Raw genomic sequence first — 16308 nt, forward strand, 5'->3', positions numbered from 1 at the left:
CTTCCAGTCACTAAATATTCAAAAAACATTTGGTGAATGAAACATGGTGTACTGGAGAAGAACTGTGCAATGCTTTTTATTCTCATGGACTCACAGTTGAATGCCAACTAAACCATCAAGATATAAAATGTACATCTCTAGAAAATGTATAAGTTGCTAAGTTATTTTTGAATCAATGGAAGGACAGCTGTTGTATCTGCAACACCTAGTATGTATGCAATCAAGATCTACAACAAACACAATTATCATGCAACTTCAATCACCATGAAACCTGTAACGTTAATTCACAAAAGTATGTCATAAAGAATTCTATCAATGAGAATAGGTGGCAGAAGTCAAATACACATGTAAAATGGTGGGTGAATTAGAGTTGTGTAGGTTTTAACCTCCTCTACACTGCATACACCGGAACAGCAAGGGAGCTGGGAAATTTCCGTACTTGGATCACATTCAAGTGGGCAGAGTTAAATGACATTTCTGCTGCGCTTCAGTCACTCTCGGTAGGGATTCATCCACTCTCCCCTCAGCTCCCTATAGAATGCTGACACAGCAACTTGCTCCATCTGACCAAGAGATACGCCCACTCAAAGAAATAACGCAACCTGTGTGCAATCTTCAATTGTGCCAGCACTGCTCTATACTGACCAGAATACACATACACATGGTGAGCAATAGACCCGGACATTACTCAGTTGAACTTTGCAATGACGAAATAAATGGCCACAGTGCAGTGCAGTGGTGGGAAACTTTGGAGGGTACAACCATGTTGAGAGGTAAGAGGAATGCCAGGTGGTGGTGCACTTCAGTGTGTTCACTAAGTGATCTAAAAGGGTGTCAAAAAGACACTTCCAACCAAATACTGCAAAAGCCAAGTACAAGGGACATTTGTTCCTGGGCCCTGTTACACTTCAGTCCTATTTTGTGAATACTGAGTACTGCTAATCATTTGCAGTCACTTGCATTCTCCCAACATTCCCCTGGAAAGGAGTGAAACAATAGATGGGATCAGTGATCTATCATTTTTTGACCTAATGAAGTAAACTAATGTTTTTTTGCTGTTTATGGTGTAGATTTTCATTTGAAGGAGGGTGTGGATGTACAAAGTAACTAAGTACAAGTGCTCTATTTTTATATTCTTGAGAAGCTTTTTAATTGAAGAGCATATTCTTTTAAAGTTTGTTTTCTGCCCCTTTTTATTGTAGTAATAGCACCACTGAAATGGACAAGGGTAGGGTTACTTTCACTGAAATAACTATGGTCAAGATGCCACACTGACTTTTAGATCATTTTTACTAATATTTGTCTTAACCTTGTCCTTTTCTTCACAAATAATGATGCTCTTCTATACATTTTCTCGTGACGCTCCACTTACCTCGCTGTTGTGTCCTCTGAGGTTGAAGTTGACTCTCTGCGGAGTGGGCCGGTCCCTTCTACAGTGGCTGGATGTGAACGTGACCCCGACGACACCTCGGCCGTTCCCGGTGGCGAGCCAGCCCTCCTCGTAGTAGCGCTTCCTACACACCGGCTTCTCCTTTTCGCTTTTGGGCACACGGCCCTTCCACGACAGGCACAGGATGTTGGAGTCGCTGCAGAGGACCGGGCCATGCTCCACGGCGGCGAACATCCCTGCAGATCTCTACACCCCCCGGGGAGAAAAAACAGTACCAGGCGGGAGGTCGGGGGTTCTTCGGAGGGGTCGGTACCGCTATGAGCGCCTCTCCCCCACTGAGGTTACTGGTTCGGTGTTGGATGTGAGACAGCGACAACGGTGCATAGTACTTGCGGCCCCCCCGCCCCCCCCGGCTGCCTCCTCGATTTGCAATACAGATTAAAGGTGATCAAACTTCTCCAAAAGCACAAATGAGGCCGCCAAACTGGGGATTGTTGGACTGGAGACCCAAAGTGGGCTGCATACACAACAAAAGGCACTCATTCAAGTCATTTTGATACGTTTGATGTGAGAGCTGCCTCGCCGATGGCGTTTCAGTGACAAGGCAACAGGTTAGAGGATCGAAACAACTATTCCAGATTCATGTCAGCTGATCACAAAAAAAGCTCGGAAAAATCACAAACGGGCGACGAATCCAATCCATTCAACGCGTCCCAGTGCTTCCAGTTGATCTGAGCAAAGTTTCCGTCCAGTTCAGCATGTCATTTCCAGGCTCGGTGTCCTCCTCATACGATCCCGAGCAGGGCTTCCTCTCCATCAGCTGTCAGCCCGCAGGAGGGCCGCTTCTCCCGGTAACGTCATCGCGTCTTTTCACCCCGCCTTGGGGATCCCATGGAGGACTGCTGGATATTACAAAAGTAAAGTCGTTATCACACGGAGATTTTCGCTATCAAATAAACAAGCGTGTGTTATAAAAAAAAAAATAGCTTGAATCGCTTTAGTAAACGGACGATGTAACGGTAAATCCGCCAGCAGCCGTTTATTTAAATATTAATGCGCTTGCCTAAAATTACCCCTCCGCTTGCCGTTACTTACGTCTCCCTTAGCAACCACTGTAGTTCGAGGATTATCCTGCTCAGCGGAAGGATATTTAACAAATTGATGAATTATTTATATTATTTTATTTTTTAGCTCTCGTTTTTTTTTTTTTTTTTTTTATTAAGCTACACTGATAATAACAACGCGGCCTCCTCGGGATTTAGGGTTAAAATAAACAGGAAAAGCGGGGGGGAAAACAGGCGAGATGTAAACAACAATACAATGTGATGGGAGAGAGGAGAGAAATGAAATGTAGACAGTGACAATCCGTGAAATCTAACGGGGACTAATGGGCACAAACTGACGACTATTGACTGAAGTCTGACAATAAAATGACAATGTACCAGTTTTATATAATATAACTGAGATCTAGATTAAGTCAGTTGTCAGTATGAAAAAGGATGCATCAACATACAATTCCAGTGAGACTAAACAGACAAGAGTACAAGAGCATCCCATATATCTCCATCAAGGAAAAAGCAGAATGTGCCAGTCTGTTGTAACGTTAACATAAATAAATAAATAAATAAATAAAAGACCGATTGACTCTAATGTTACTAACTAACGAACAAATAGAGCTGAAGCCCCTCGGATGATGCCCGAACACCCATCACCAAGAGCTGCCTGCTAGCTTACAGCTAGCTAGATGCTGGATGTTGAACCCAGACAGACAGCTCTGTGGGAACATGTCAGCGGCGGGATTGATCTTTTTCCTTTTATTACTTTATCTTCTTAGTGCGGCAATATAACTGAGATGCTCGGGGTATGCGGCTACCGCTGGCTCCCTGCGTTGTCTCCTCCACAAAGAGCACCCAGTGATAGCTATCCGGCTAACCGACCTGCTAGCTAGCTGAACCTGAACCACCATCAGCGGAGCGACTGGCTGAGTTCCCCCGCCGCTGGCAGTCGTCGCTAACAGGCTACAGCTAGCACATTAGCCGTCTGTTTATTTTAACGTTGTTTTTATATATATATATATATATATATATTAGCATACAACTATTCAAAATAAGCATAAGCCGGCGGCGTAGCGGTCAACAGGGCAAAAAATATCAGACTTGGCGTCAACAAAGCCAGAAAAACATGAACGGTCAGTGAGGCGCTTACCTCGGCTGTGTGGTGGTGGTGGTGGTGGTGGTGCTGCCGCTGCTTCCTCCGCCTGCAGCCTGCTACTGTACACTGGCAGGGCCCGACAGCTGTGTCATGTGACGGACACGTGATTGAGCTCAATTAAATTATCACAACTCAAATCAATAAGTGCAGTGTTTTAACTTTAACCTAATCTGCCCGCACATGAGGACGAGAAGATGCGGTCTCCGTAGGATGGGAGAAGTATTCAGAGTTTGAGGCGTGCACAGTGCATTTTATTTTTTAAGTTGATCATATGTTTTGTAAGGTGTGAAATGCATGATAGGTGGTTTTACTCTTGGTACCTTGACTGTGATGTCAATACTTAGTTGCTTTTACTGAGGAGAAGGATCTGAGTACTTCCTCCGCCACTTGTTTGCTTCTTATGGAGCTAAATTTGTTAAACATTATATCTTTGTATTGACACTAGTGATGCAGTGGATTATCATTACTAATGCCCCCATCCCAGTAGAGTTTTAAGGTTGCATCAGGCACTGGTGGAGCTAATTTTGACTACTTTATAGGGTCATTTATTCTACAACATTGCATCATATTTCATGTGTTGATACTATGTTTTGTATGTTAAATCTAAACCAGTAACTAAATTCACCAAATAATACAATGGAGTAAAAAGTATAATATCTAGTTATTTATTGTTAATCATTTAACAGTGACAAGACAGATGAATATGGTAACAAAGGAAGAAGCAATATGTTTGTATTGGATATCCAGCTGCAGCTAAGATGCAGCACCCATTTCTGTTTGGGACTGTTTTTACTTCAGAAATGTAGCCTGGAAGAGTAGCACTATAAGGATGGACCACCAACTGCACAAATCAGCCACCTGGCCATAGCCTCAGACTTCAAGGGAACTAAGAAGGTCTTGCTTCACACATCAGATCGCTGTAGCTACATTATTTAATTGATTTGATTTTTTTTTTTTAGCTGTTTCCTCCACTAAAGTGCAATATCAACAACGGCAGGCCATGCATTATTATCTAATCCTGTGGCCCTAGTCTTTCAGAAGAGTCATATGCCAAAAATCAAGTTTTAAGGTACACATTTCCATATTAAATTTTGGAATCTGCTTTAAAGTAATGGGCAAATAAACGATTCCAATATGGGAATACTGTCACTGTTACTAGTTATTTCTATTGTTTAAAAAAAATCTGTTTCATGATGATGATGCTGGTCCAACAGCTGTGGGGATCAGCACAGTAGTAGTTTGCCCTCCAGCTCGCATGAGGGCAGTATTGTGAAATTGTTTGCCCTCAAGTCTTTCCTCCTCCAAAAACATGGCTGCTCCCATGGCTCTCAGACGAGAGCTGTTTTCTTTGGCAAGGATACTCCCAGGAATCTCACACTTGGTACAGTAACTAACATTTATGTATATATTTTTTTTGGTCGCTGACGGCAGCAGATCACGGTGGCCACGCTGCAAATGTCATCTCCAAATGTCCACTAACCTGAGCTCATTTATCTCCAGGGACCGAGAGCTTCGGGCGCCTGCACGGGTCACAGGAAATATAACATAGTGAGGTTGGTCACTGTTTTTGTTCTCTGTTTAGTTTATTACTAATAAACCCAAGCACACGACGCTCGTACAGTGATGCTTTCCTTGGCTGGTTAATCAAAGACACCGCTCGTCCCTGCAGCCTTTTGTAGTTTCTGTTTGTGTGTATTAAATATCTGCATTTTCAAATAAGCTGCCACAAATTATCTGTGCACATATTTACGGTTAATAAGTCAATAAACCTGTTATTAGAGCATTTAAAATTCAATGTAATGTGTTTTGCAGAGCAGAGTAAAGCCATGGGTGACAATAAAGACAATCATGCATTGAGGTATAAAAAGGGTATAATAATAATAATAAATAAAGAGAAAAAATAAGTCAAATTATTCTATAATATTGCTGATAAACACCAAATTTAATGAAGCAGTCCACACCTGCAGTAGTCGCAAAATGCTGCAAAATAAAGTTCTGCAGCAAGTTTGCATTTGCAGCAGTTATAAAATATTAAGCGGTCTCAAAGCAGGATTTAGTGTGAAGGCAAAAAGCAAAAACAGTTAGAAACAGTTGTCTCAAAGATATCGAACCATTCGCATTAAATCATTAATATGCCACTGCTCTGTCTCTACAGGTCTCCTCTCCCACTTACATCCAGCACTTTCTTCCACACAGCAACAGTGTTTTCATCAACACCTCCAGCTGTAAGTTATCAGTAGAATATCTTTATTGACATCAGACTGGTTTTAACAGCTCAACATTAACATGAGATGACTTTCATTTCTTGCGTGTGTATCATGTTTCCTTCTCACATTAATGTCTCCTTGCAGATCACTGTCACAGAAGAGCCCGATGCACTGTTTCAGAGGGTGTCCGTTTTGGTCAAAGGTCATGACAGGGCCGTCTTGGACAGCTATGAGTTTTTTGCTACCATGGCAGCTAAAGAGCTCGGCATCAACATCAGCAAAGTGTGAGTCTTAGCTAAGCTGCCACACACTAGCAATAATGACTGTTTACCACTGTATAACCTCAATGCCGTCATTTCCATGATTTCCTCTGTAACAGTTACGAACCTCCCAAGGAAGCAGACAGGCTTACACTCCTGAAGTCAATACACGTCTATAAAAAACACAGGGTCCAGTATGAGATGAGGACGTACTACCGGTGCATTGAGGTGAGGAGTTTCAACCCTGTTTAGTTTGCTTTTTTATGGTAGTATTCTTATTAAGTTTGAGTTTATGTAATTCCCAGCCTAACTCCACTCAATGTCAGTCTGAGCACAAATACAATCAGTAAAATCTCCTTTGTGTGCCTTTAAACTCAACCTATTAGGCAGGCCAATTGTGTCAAATGGTTATAAAGTTATTATTCAATCTTCATAATGGTTCATGATGATCAGGCAATCAGTTTAATTTGTCCCTCCTCCTGTTTTGTAGTTGTCTCATTTAACAGGCAGCACAGCCCAGGTATACCTTGAATACATTCAGAGGAACCTCCCTGAAGGTGTAGCCATGGAGGTGACAAAGGTGAGGCACTGCAGAGCCCAGCTCTGTCTAATTCTGCATGACAGACACATTTTACTTGACCTGTGGACCACAAATGAAGAAATCAATTCATTTATTCCCCTCTTCTTGTTCTGTTCATGTTGTCAGAATGCCATGGAGAAGGTTCCAGATCACATCCTCGAACCCATGTGGAAGGACGATACCACTGATGACAAACCCAGCCAGTGAATGCAGTGATTAGCAACAGGTGTATACTGGGTGTCTTTTCTAATTGGGAAGACGTTAAAAATTGAATACCATACATTCGTCATGACCTCCAGAACTGCTCATCACGTATAATTCAAGAGACATCAAAGCTGACAGAATGGAAAAGGTCCTTTTCAGTTACAGAACCATTAATGTCACCATGTAGCAGTGTAATTATGCACTGAAAGCTGTTTTCGTTGTAACAGTGGGTGTCAATTGTTTGTTTTTTTTCCCAATAAATGTCACATTTCTATCAACTATCAGCTTTGATACTGTATATGTACATATAAACATGTATGTACTGTAGGACACAAGACCAGCACACAAGACATTTATTTTTTTGCATTTATTGGACAAATAGTAGACAATACTTTATAATGCAATACAGAAAATCAACTGGATTCAACATTTACTTTCTGTTTAACTGTGACTTACATGGCGTACTTATTCTGGGCGACTGATGGCTTACTCTTCCTGTTATTTTGAGGAGATTTCCTGAAAGTTTTCTAAAAGTCCCTGTATTTATCATCGTAGATGCTTGGCTATCTCCATGGCTCTATTTAAAGACTGTTGAGGCTTGCCCCTCTCCCTCTGTCTTCCTGCATGAAAAGGAGCTGTCGTATAAGGATGACACTCTGACATTAATCATATTGTATTTCATGTCCGCAGAGGAAGTAGTGGTAGGAAGCTTTTATCTTTTTTGCTGCAGAGAGACTGTCAACATTTCCCGCCATAGAACACAAATCACATGATTACACACCATTTTTAGCCCCTGCTATTTTTTGCATAGACCTGGTTATGGGTATGGTTGCAGGGATCCTGTCTGATTATAAAAGTTGGCTCATATATATTGATTTATATTTTGTTTGGGTACAGCAGGTTTGAAAGCCTCTGTTGAAGATTCACATAAATATTTTGTGATCTTACTCATGCCCAAACATAACCCGAAAAATGTTCTATTCACTACACAAGCCTATTGTAAAGCTTGTTCATGTGCACTTCAACATTTATTTAAGATTCACATGTTGTGTAACATGCAACTATACTACTTAAAATGAGCTGTTTTTATTATTCAAACATTATCATTCCTTGTGAATCTTAATACCTTAAACCCTATGACCTATGTCACGTCATCATCACTGACAGTATATTGAAGATATTGTCATTTAAATACTAACATATGATGATTATGGAAACTGGAATAACTGTGGTGATGAATTATAAGTTTATGTTCTGATGATCTTAGATTGAGTTTCTGAACTTTCCTGTCGGCTTTATGGCCCACAAGTGAAAAGTGGTCAACATTTATCCAATTAAATCTCTGTTGCCAATAGATCTCATTCAGATCAGGCATTTTGGCTTGTTATAGCAGGAAAAGCACAGTGTTACTAAAAACACCAACAATGCCTGTTGTATTCAAGTGTCCCATTAAGCTACGAGTGTGACTGTGATCCTGCATGAACAGTAGCAACGTAATTCCTGTGCATTTCCAACTGTGACATGCCAAGGTTAAAAATGCCAATAGATCAACTCAAGTGTGTAATTCCTGCCTGTTGTGAGTGCAAAAACACTGATCCATAGACCTGTCTTTTCCTGCATATATCCCTGCATGCTCTTTGAATGAACAAAAATTGCACTAGCTATTCTAGTTAAGATTTCACAGTATTTCCATGTAAATTGAGCAATAATCTTTCCAAATCATAATTTTGTTTGTAGCCAATAATGAGACAAAGTACCTGTCTGTAGTTGTTCCATCTTCCATCCTGAAAGAGAGAATCTCCAGGCATCAGAGAAAGAGGAGTTTAGGGATTAAGGCACAAGAGGAGGCTCACCTTTTCAAGTGACGTGCCGGACCTCGGGTGTCACGCCGCTGTTGAAGGAGGGGAGAGATGTGAGGGAGGGCCTGGGTTCCTGGGGCCTTGGAGGTTAACTGTACTGTGTGCCCCCCTTCAGGAGACAACGACAGTCAGTCTGTTATAATCAACCAAAGGGAGAAACAAGAAGGGACTGCAGAGACTGAAGAGGCAGCAAAATGTACTCAAAGTGCTGAAGAGATGGAAAAAGACAGACAGAGAAGGGGAGAGTGCAACAGCTGTCTGTGGCTGTTATTTTGACATTTGCGGCCATATTTGAGTATTCTGCAGCATCTGAGTGGCTCAGTAAATAAAATGCTTTTGTCCAGAAATAATGTCAAATCCTTGTTTGTGCCAGCAGTAGGGTACATACAACAGACAGTATTAAAAATAAATGCCGCTTCTTCATGTGATTATACTTTTGTACTATAGCAGTGGTTTTGTTTTATCTTTATAAATTCAATAGGCCTTAATTATCACATTATGGAAAAACAGCCACATGCATTAAAACGGCTTGCAAAATCTTGAGCTAAAATCTGTAGGTTATTGGTGTCAACCCTATTCCAATTCTCATCAGTTGGTGCCATTATGAAACAGATTCGAGAGCAAATCTGTGTGTTCTTTGTAAAAGCATTAATTTGATTGATCATAACTGTTATTCCATCTACAGACATGGCTACAAACTGTTTTTATCAAGATTACAAATATATGGGAGTATAGGAGAAATTATATATGAAAATTAAATTATAGGTATAGACATTGGTCAAAATAGACAATAGTAAAAATTCTCCAAACCCATTAATCCCCTTTGAAGTCAAATTAAAATTACTGACAATTTCTTATCATGACAGGAAAAATTATGACGGTCCTTGGTCATATCAGAGTGGTTATCCTTTGCAGATGATGTCCTCCTTTTAGACATGCTACCACTGAATTTGAACTGTGACATGACATTCAGTCATGAGCATTTTAATGCCTTGCAAGTGGAGCGGTTCTGAGTCCTCCAATCAGATTTACATGGGAAGATATATGTAACACACTGCTTGGAGTAAATGAAATTCACGTTTTAGGTTCTCTGCAACTAAAGATTCAATTCTTGGATAAGGTTTCCAAGCCTACAATAAATTTCAGCCCTCAGCAAGCCTAAGGAAAAACTAGTATGTTCATTAGGGCTCTTGGTCCTCCACACTCATCCAAAAAGTTCTTTATGATTATGAGCATTTTTGCAGCGGTCTTTACATGGATCAAATGTTCCCTTTTGAATATGAAACAGTTACCGCGCCACTGTGCACAGTACTAGCTCTGACATTGCAATTCATTCTGTTCCAGATATTACAGATATGTTGTAAATTGTAATGACAACTCTCAGACTTGTTTGTGAATAAACAAAAAAAGAGAAGTTGAGTTTATTTTTAGTTTTATTATTTTTCTACGTCATATGTTTTGACGGTTCTCATAAAACACATTCACAGGTTCACAAAAGTTAATGTAAATTACAGTGAAGAGTATTTGTAACACTTCAAAAAACTAAAAACACAGTAGAGAGTAATTTCTTATCCTTAACTGAAGCAAATACTAATGGAATTTGCTTTCATTTATAAAAGCTACTAGATATATATTTCAGTATACTATTCATTTATAATGCCTTTTGCTTTTTGTCATTATACAATAGATTGCTGGAGACAAACATGAATGTTCCAAACAGCAATACTCATAACTTAAAATAGCTGCACATTAACGATATATAAAATATATAATTAAATACTCATGAATACTCAACAAGTGGAATATTGTCTGATCACTTGAAAAATATGTAAGTGTTAAACAATATTTGCTGCACTGCTTGGTGAGGTTATAATACATAACTATGTCCATGTAACAGAAGGAAAGGTTAGGGAGGTCCAAGGTGTACTAAACTAGTTAACAGTGGTGCTTGAGGGCTGTTGTGCACTCTTTCCTTAATTTTTCCCCCCTTCCCCCACCTTCAAACATACATTGTCACCCATACTTTATTCTTTAAAAAGAATCAGGAAATTTTTTTAAGGCTCACAGGGTGACTGTAACAAACCAAAGAACATTTAATGAACTTTGACAAGAACTTTCTTCCCTTTGAAAACATTGGTTTCAACCTTGTTTTTAACAGTTTTTTCTCAACAATGTCAAATTGTTCCTACAGTACCAACAGTATTTATAGGTAACAGAATGTAAGAATGCCTTTACATTGTTAAGTTTTGAGGCATTTTCTGTGTCCTCGGTTGTAGTTAGTCATTTCACATTATTTCTTTGCCAGTCGACAATATCAATAACCAGACATCTGGCCACAGAGTAAGAGACTTTGTGTAACACATAATTCAGGGGCGTTTCATTCACTGCACCACTTTAGGCCCCTTTAACAAGTGTTTGGTTATTGTTTTTAGGGCAGGCTGTGTTAAAAGCGTCGGCCACCAGGGGGCCCTGGCCACCTCTGGCCTCTGCCAGGTGGGGGATGAGGCGGAGGAGAGACCGGTCCATTGTGGTAGCTGTGTAAAAGGATAAAATCACACATTGGATTCTTGGCTTTGGCCACTGGGGGGGAGGGGGGGGGCACACTCTGTTAAGAGCAGCCAAATGAATCATTCCAGTTAGGGATGTCACCCCCTCTGAATTAACTGTGTACCTTTCAAAGACAAAATACAGTGAAATGTCTGTTCTAGTTTCATTATTCCATGCACTATTTAAGCGTCTGGCTTCAAATGGTTGAGCTGTGAGTATAATTTACACTTTACTTAATATTCTTTAAATCAAAAACTATTTTGGCATTATTTCTTCTATTTGGTAGACAAACTGAGAAAGAAATGTGATAATTAAAGTGCAAGTTCAAGTAAAGAAAATTAAGCTATAATGAGGCCTAAGAGAAAGGGACAGAAAAGACTGCATTTGTGTCACAATCCTCTGTCTTTTTTCTCACAGTTTGCTGTGTATTTGCATTACAGATTTAAAGGAACACAACTGGTGCAAGCACGTCTCCCATGCTTCCCAGATGTACTTTAAATCAATTAGGAGTCTTAAAACTGTGCAAGCAAAGTGCAGAGAATTGTGACTTGCAAAGCTTAAGCATGATATTAATATTCAAAGAGCTCTTACCCTCTCGGGCCACGGGGGTGGAAGTGGCGTGGAGGTCCAGGAGGTGGCATACCTCGACCCCGAGGGTGAGGTGGGCGCCCTCTGAAACCAGGATGACCGGGAGGAGGAGGTGGAGGGGGTCCGTGCCTGCAGACAGGTAACAGGACAGAAAAACAAGAAACAAGTTTCATGCACATTGTGTCAGTAAGTGATGCACTTCTAAGGTCAGTTGGGTGGTACCAAATGTCCAGTAAAAAGTGACAAAACCATGATAAACAGCATCAAACGGTGTGGTTTATAAAATGTATGGTTACTCTGTCTACTGTTTCCAGATAAATCAAGTTTCTTTTAGGACCAATATAATCTTTTAAACTTTGTAGAATCTTCCTTAACATCTTAAGACAAATATCCAGTGTGTTATGCTGTGGACATATGCTTGTGTGGGGTGGTTACCTAGGCATGGGTGGAAAGGGGCCTCTGAGGTGCATGGGAGGTGGTGGGGGAGGAGGAGGAGGGCCCATACCCATTGGTCCACCCCTACCTCGATGACCTCTAAGGTCTGGATAAGGTCGCATCCTCCCCATTCCCCTGCAAGGAAAGGCAGGAAATATAGTTTATTCAAATGTGGCTGTGGCTCAGGAGGTAGAACTGGTCATCCACTAATCAGAAGGTTGGTGATTTGATCCCCGGCCCTGGATTTAACGTGGCATATACTGTAATGTGCTTTGAGTGGTCTCTAAGACTAGAAAAGTGCTATATAAGTTTACCATTTACCAAAGTCATAACCAATAACGATAATTATACCCAAATACAGTACCCACTAGTGATAGTTTCACTTTGTGAGTAAATCTACAAACAGGAAAAACATTTTGAGGACTAAAACACGTCCCTTATGTTTTGTAACCATTTGTTTACATACACTTAAAACACTACATATTTGATTAGTGAACTACCTCATGGGTGCAAGTCCATTCATGGCTCCATCCTTCATTCGTCCCCTCCCATGTCCGGGTGGACCAAACCCCTTCATCATGCCTCTTCCACCACGCATGCCACCACGACTCATCCGACCCCCTCTCCCTCGGCCTTTGAACCCACGACCCCTGCGGACATTTTTTTTTTTAAATATGAGGAAATCATTAACAGAACTATTGACTATAGATAGCATTGTTGTGTTCACCTATCCAACCTCTTCATGACTGCCCTCCCTCTGCCAAGTCCAAACAATCCAGATTATTATCCTTCTTATCTTGATCTGAACCAAACTGTACAAACTCAGAGATGTCTACACAATAAATGTGTAGGATTTTTCATTTCAAGATCCATTCGTTATTTCCTGAGAAATTGAAAATAATGCCCAATCTCACAATGTGAATGTAATTCCTGCCCCTTTAACTAGATCCAAAATTGAATAGATTTTTCCCCGACCTGCACCTAATCCCTCCACCAAGTTTGGTGGAAATTGGTTCAGTACTTTTTGCATAATCCTGCTGAGAAACAAACAAAAAGAAACAGGTGAAAACATAATCTACTAGGTTAAGATATCAGCAGGAAGGGACAGAAAAAGTCTAGATTTCGTTTGAGAGTGTAGGGTTTATTGACTGCTGTTTAGGAGACATAATATTATAAGGGTCCTTGCCTGCTGCTGCATTCATAAATACAGAAGAGGCTGTACAAGACAACAGGACAGACCTGAATTTGTTCTCGCTTACAGGTCTCTCAGAATCATCCTTGGAAGTCTTTGAAGTTTCTGTCACCTTCTCTTCTGTGTCTGCATCCATCTGAAATGATTCAATTCAGTAATTACATACAGAGCACTACCACAATGGTAATTTATTTAACATTTGTGGTCATTGAAAGTAACATCCTTGAATTTCTAACACACAAAACACAACTTGCTAATGAACGTGCTCTCTGCGTCCATGTGGAAAATGTATTATTCAAGCCTTGCAGAAAGAAAATAGGGCATTTTACCATTTTAAAAATAAAGTCATGCAGAAATAAATTGTGAATTCCCTGCAGCTGTAAGGTAATCAAGCATGATGTGAACAAATGGCAACGACATTTACAGAGATTTATCTCATATGTAGAAAAAATCCATTCATGAGTAGATCCTCTAGCAAAAGAATTCAGTCTTGGCAAACTGATTTTGACATGTTTTACACTGCACTACTTCTTTGTTTTCAAGATTCTTCTGTAATGCTTGATGAGATACACATGTTAACATTAACTGTTTAACATTTGACTTTGACATGATTGTTGGTTCCAGACAGGCTGGTTTGAGTATTTCTGAAGCTGCTGATCTGGGATTTTCACACACACATAATAGTTTCTGGAGTTTACTCACAATGGTGCAAAAAAAATAAAATCAAGTGAGCAGCATGTCTGTGGACAGAAACACAAGAGGTTGAAGAATAGACTGGTTCAAACTGACAATAGGGCTACAGTAATTCAGATAACCACTCTTTACAACATTGGTTGAACATCATAGCCTATCTGAATATTGATGCTGACCATGCATCCCTTTATGGCCACAATTTACCATAGCTACTTCCAGCATGATCATGCCCCATATCACAAAGCGGAGGTCATCTCATCTGACAGTAAGTTCAGTAACTTTAACGGTCTCCTCAGCCACCAGATCTGAGTCCAATAAAACAGCTGACAAATCTGCTGGAATGATGTGATGCAATCGTGTCAACATGGAGCCGAATCTCAAAGAAATGTTTCCAACATCGAATGGAATCCATGCCATGAAGAACTGAGGCTGTATTGAGAACAAGTGGGGGAGGGCAACCAAGTACGAGTATGGTGCTCCTACTTAAGTGCTGGCTCAGTGTATTTGCTCATCAATTTACTCCTCATGACGATGAAATACAAGGGATAGAACCTACTCTTTTGCCCTACAATCACAAATGTCTGCGACTGACTGACTGATCATATTTCAACCATTGGTAGAAACTTTTTTCCAATGTAAAGATATTTTTTTATATTGATTTCGACATCCATCCTTAAGGGGAGAGGTAGGGAAGGAGGGCTGGGTGTTAAGCATGAAGCTACCACTTAATGTGTTTGGGATAAAAAAAATAAAAATTAAAAAAAAAAATGTTTGGAGGGACTTTCAAAATTTGCGATAAATGACGAACCAGGAGGCCAAAAATTGAAAGAAACTGTCTGTCAGATACATTGTTGAAGGTCAACACATTGGCCAAACTCCCTTTTAAAAATAAACATATTCCAAGGTAAATTATAAGGACACAACAGACATCTAGCTCAACTGTTTAGTCCCTGCTGGAAGGCCATGATATTAATAACAATATTATAGATGACAAAATGCCACTAGGTATGGTTGCTTACTATTTAATATTCTCTCTGCAGGAACATTACTTCAATATTTCCTCATAAGGTCCATGTATGTAGTCAGCCATAACAATTAAGGCAATTAATCCTATCTTCATGCCACTTAAATAGGTCAGTTTCTGTTATGGTCCATTTGGAGGCTGTAGTTTGAGGTGTTCATACAACCCCTTTATATCGATGAGAGTAGACTCCATCTAGCTGTCTATAAAGATATCTAACTCTTAGTGTGAATTTAGATATTATTAGATATTGCATATTACTGTACATTATAGGTAGGTAGCCACAGCACAAGGTTTTGTGCCACTGCTTTTACTTCACTGTCTTCCTGATGCATATGACAATGACGTCTGTAAGTGAAGGCTGCAAGCATGCCATGGAGGGCTCCCACATATACATACTTTATCAGTGTTATTTTTAAGTAAATAAGCCTGCAAAGCCACGGGCACGACGAGCGTCACGGAAACATTTCTATCCTGCTCCTGAGAGGCGGTCGGAGCTGTGTGAGCTCTTAATATTAAGCTAGGACCTGCAGAGGCCATGTGCAACAAATGCACTGCAAATCTCAAATTATACTCCTTAATATTGTGTAAAATATAGGGGCTAGTGCCGAGCACAGCTGGTTGAATTATAATGCTTGTCGCTGAAGGGGGGCTTGTCTAATTCCTGGAATTAACATCGCAGACCAGACAGACTCTGTTGTGTCCTTAATAGTTGCTTCGTTATAAATAGTGTTCAAGTGGGTATTTAACTGTTTGGCTAACCGCTTTCCTGGATTAAAAAATACGGAATAAATAAGCCTGGTAAAAAGTGTGTAGCTAAATGTTAAGGTGAGTCATGTATGAAAGGGGCGTTCCTGTGGTTTTGGCGAAACGTAAAGGAGAAATTACTTACTTCACTTGGTGGTACGGGCGAGGTAGATTCAAATAGTAATATAATTTTCCAACTTGCTAATAAAAATAAAAAATATATTAGAAAAATAAAAAAAATGTACAAAAATCCCTACGGCTTCTGCGGCCCCTCTGCGCTTTGAAATGGCGGCTCCGTCAGACTCTGCTCATCCCAGATTGGGAATTCTTTGCGAGAAACACATTGTGTGAAAATCACCTCCCACCGGGAACAA

The 16308-nt window shown here is 40.2% G+C and overlaps 3 protein-coding genes across 12 annotated transcripts in view; 1 reads left to right on the forward strand and 2 right to left on the reverse strand.

Moving 5' to 3' along the window:
- The window catches only part of tulp4a (TUB like protein 4a), a 29836-nt gene extending 26156 nt beyond the window's left edge, over nt 1-3680 (reverse strand). For 2 of the 3 annotated variants that reach the window (XM_071479369.1, XM_071479368.1), the window contains exons 1-2: nt 3596-3680; nt 1373-2292 (exon numbers count right to left, since the gene is read on the reverse strand). In XM_071479369.1, the coding sequence (XP_071335470.1) occupies nt 1373-1624 (252 nt within the window). In that variant the 5' untranslated portion in view covers nt 1625-2292; nt 3596-3680. The remainder of the gene's footprint in view (nt 1-1372; nt 2293-3595) is intronic. The other variant, XM_071479370.1, reaches the window with a different exon arrangement.
- A 1167-nt stretch (nt 3681-4847) lies between these two features.
- mrps10 (mitochondrial ribosomal protein S10) lies at nt 4848-7131 on the forward strand. Its single transcript, XM_071479371.1, has 7 exons — nt 4848-4982; nt 5102-5154; nt 5757-5826; nt 5953-6092; nt 6188-6296; nt 6559-6648; nt 6775-7131. Exons 1-7 carry the CDS (start codon nt 4911-4913, stop codon nt 6853-6855), a joined length of 615 nt encoding a protein of 204 aa, XP_071335472.1. The 5' UTR covers nt 4848-4910; the 3' UTR covers nt 6856-7131.
- Nucleotides 7132-7214: 83 nt separating this feature from the next.
- On the reverse strand, nt 7215-16275 carry LOC139622169 (splicing factor 3B subunit 4). Of its 8 annotated transcripts, XR_011691158.1 has the most exons (8): nt 16080-16275; nt 13521-13609; nt 12782-12931; nt 12282-12416; nt 11850-11975; nt 8706-8820; nt 8610-8636; nt 7215-7487 (listed from the first exon to the last, which is right to left on the reverse strand). XR_011691158.1 is itself a non-coding variant. In XM_071479378.1 (7 exons), the coding sequence occupies exons 2-6, from the start codon at nt 13607-13609 to the stop codon at nt 8736-8738; spliced, it is 585 nt and encodes a 194-aa protein (XP_071335479.1). In that variant the 5' UTR covers nt 16080-16275; the 3' UTR covers nt 7215-7472; nt 8706-8735. The 8 variants fall into 8 exon arrangements, 7 of the variants coding, with proteins under 7 accessions (XP_071335479.1, XP_071335478.1, XP_071335477.1 ...); XM_071479378.1 differs by lacking the exon at nt 8610-8636 and having other exon boundaries at nt 7215-7472; XM_071479377.1 differs by lacking the exon at nt 8610-8636.
- Nucleotides 16276-16308: the final 33 nt, after the last annotated feature.

Source organism: Trachinotus anak, unplaced genomic scaffold, assembly GCF_046630095.1.
Source record: "Trachinotus anak isolate AG129_WGS33_773 ecotype Australia unplaced genomic scaffold, CSIRO_AGI_Tana_v1 ptg000005l, whole genome shotgun sequence".
Classification (NCBI taxonomy): Eukaryota; Metazoa; Chordata; class Actinopteri; order Carangiformes; family Carangidae; genus Trachinotus; species Trachinotus anak.

Excerpts from the sequence above, each read along its gene's own strand:
- mrps10 (XM_071479371.1), top strand. The coding sequence starts at position 4,911 with ATGGCTGCTCCCATGGCTCTCAGACGAGAGCTGTTTTCTTTGGCAAGG. Across the intron at positions 6,093-6,187 it reads GGCATCAACATCAGCAAAGT|TTACGAACCTCCCAAGGAAG; the intron begins GTGAGTCTTAGC and ends CCTCTGTAACAG. Across the intron at positions 6,649-6,774 it reads TAGCCATGGAGGTGACAAAG|AATGCCATGGAGAAGGTTCC; the intron begins GTGAGGCACTGC and ends TCATGTTGTCAG.
- LOC139622169 (XM_071479372.1), bottom strand. The coding sequence starts at position 13,609 with ATGGATGCAGACACAGAAGAGAAGGTGACAGAAACTTCAAAGACTTCC. Across the intron at positions 12,932-13,520 it reads GTAAGCGAGAACAAATTCAG|GGGTCGTGGGTTCAAAGGCC; the intron begins GTCTGTCCTGTT and ends AAATGTCCGCAG. Across the intron at positions 12,417-12,781 it reads AATGGACTTGCACCCATGAG|GGGAATGGGGAGGATGCGAC; the intron begins GTAGTTCACTAA and ends CTTTCCTTGCAG.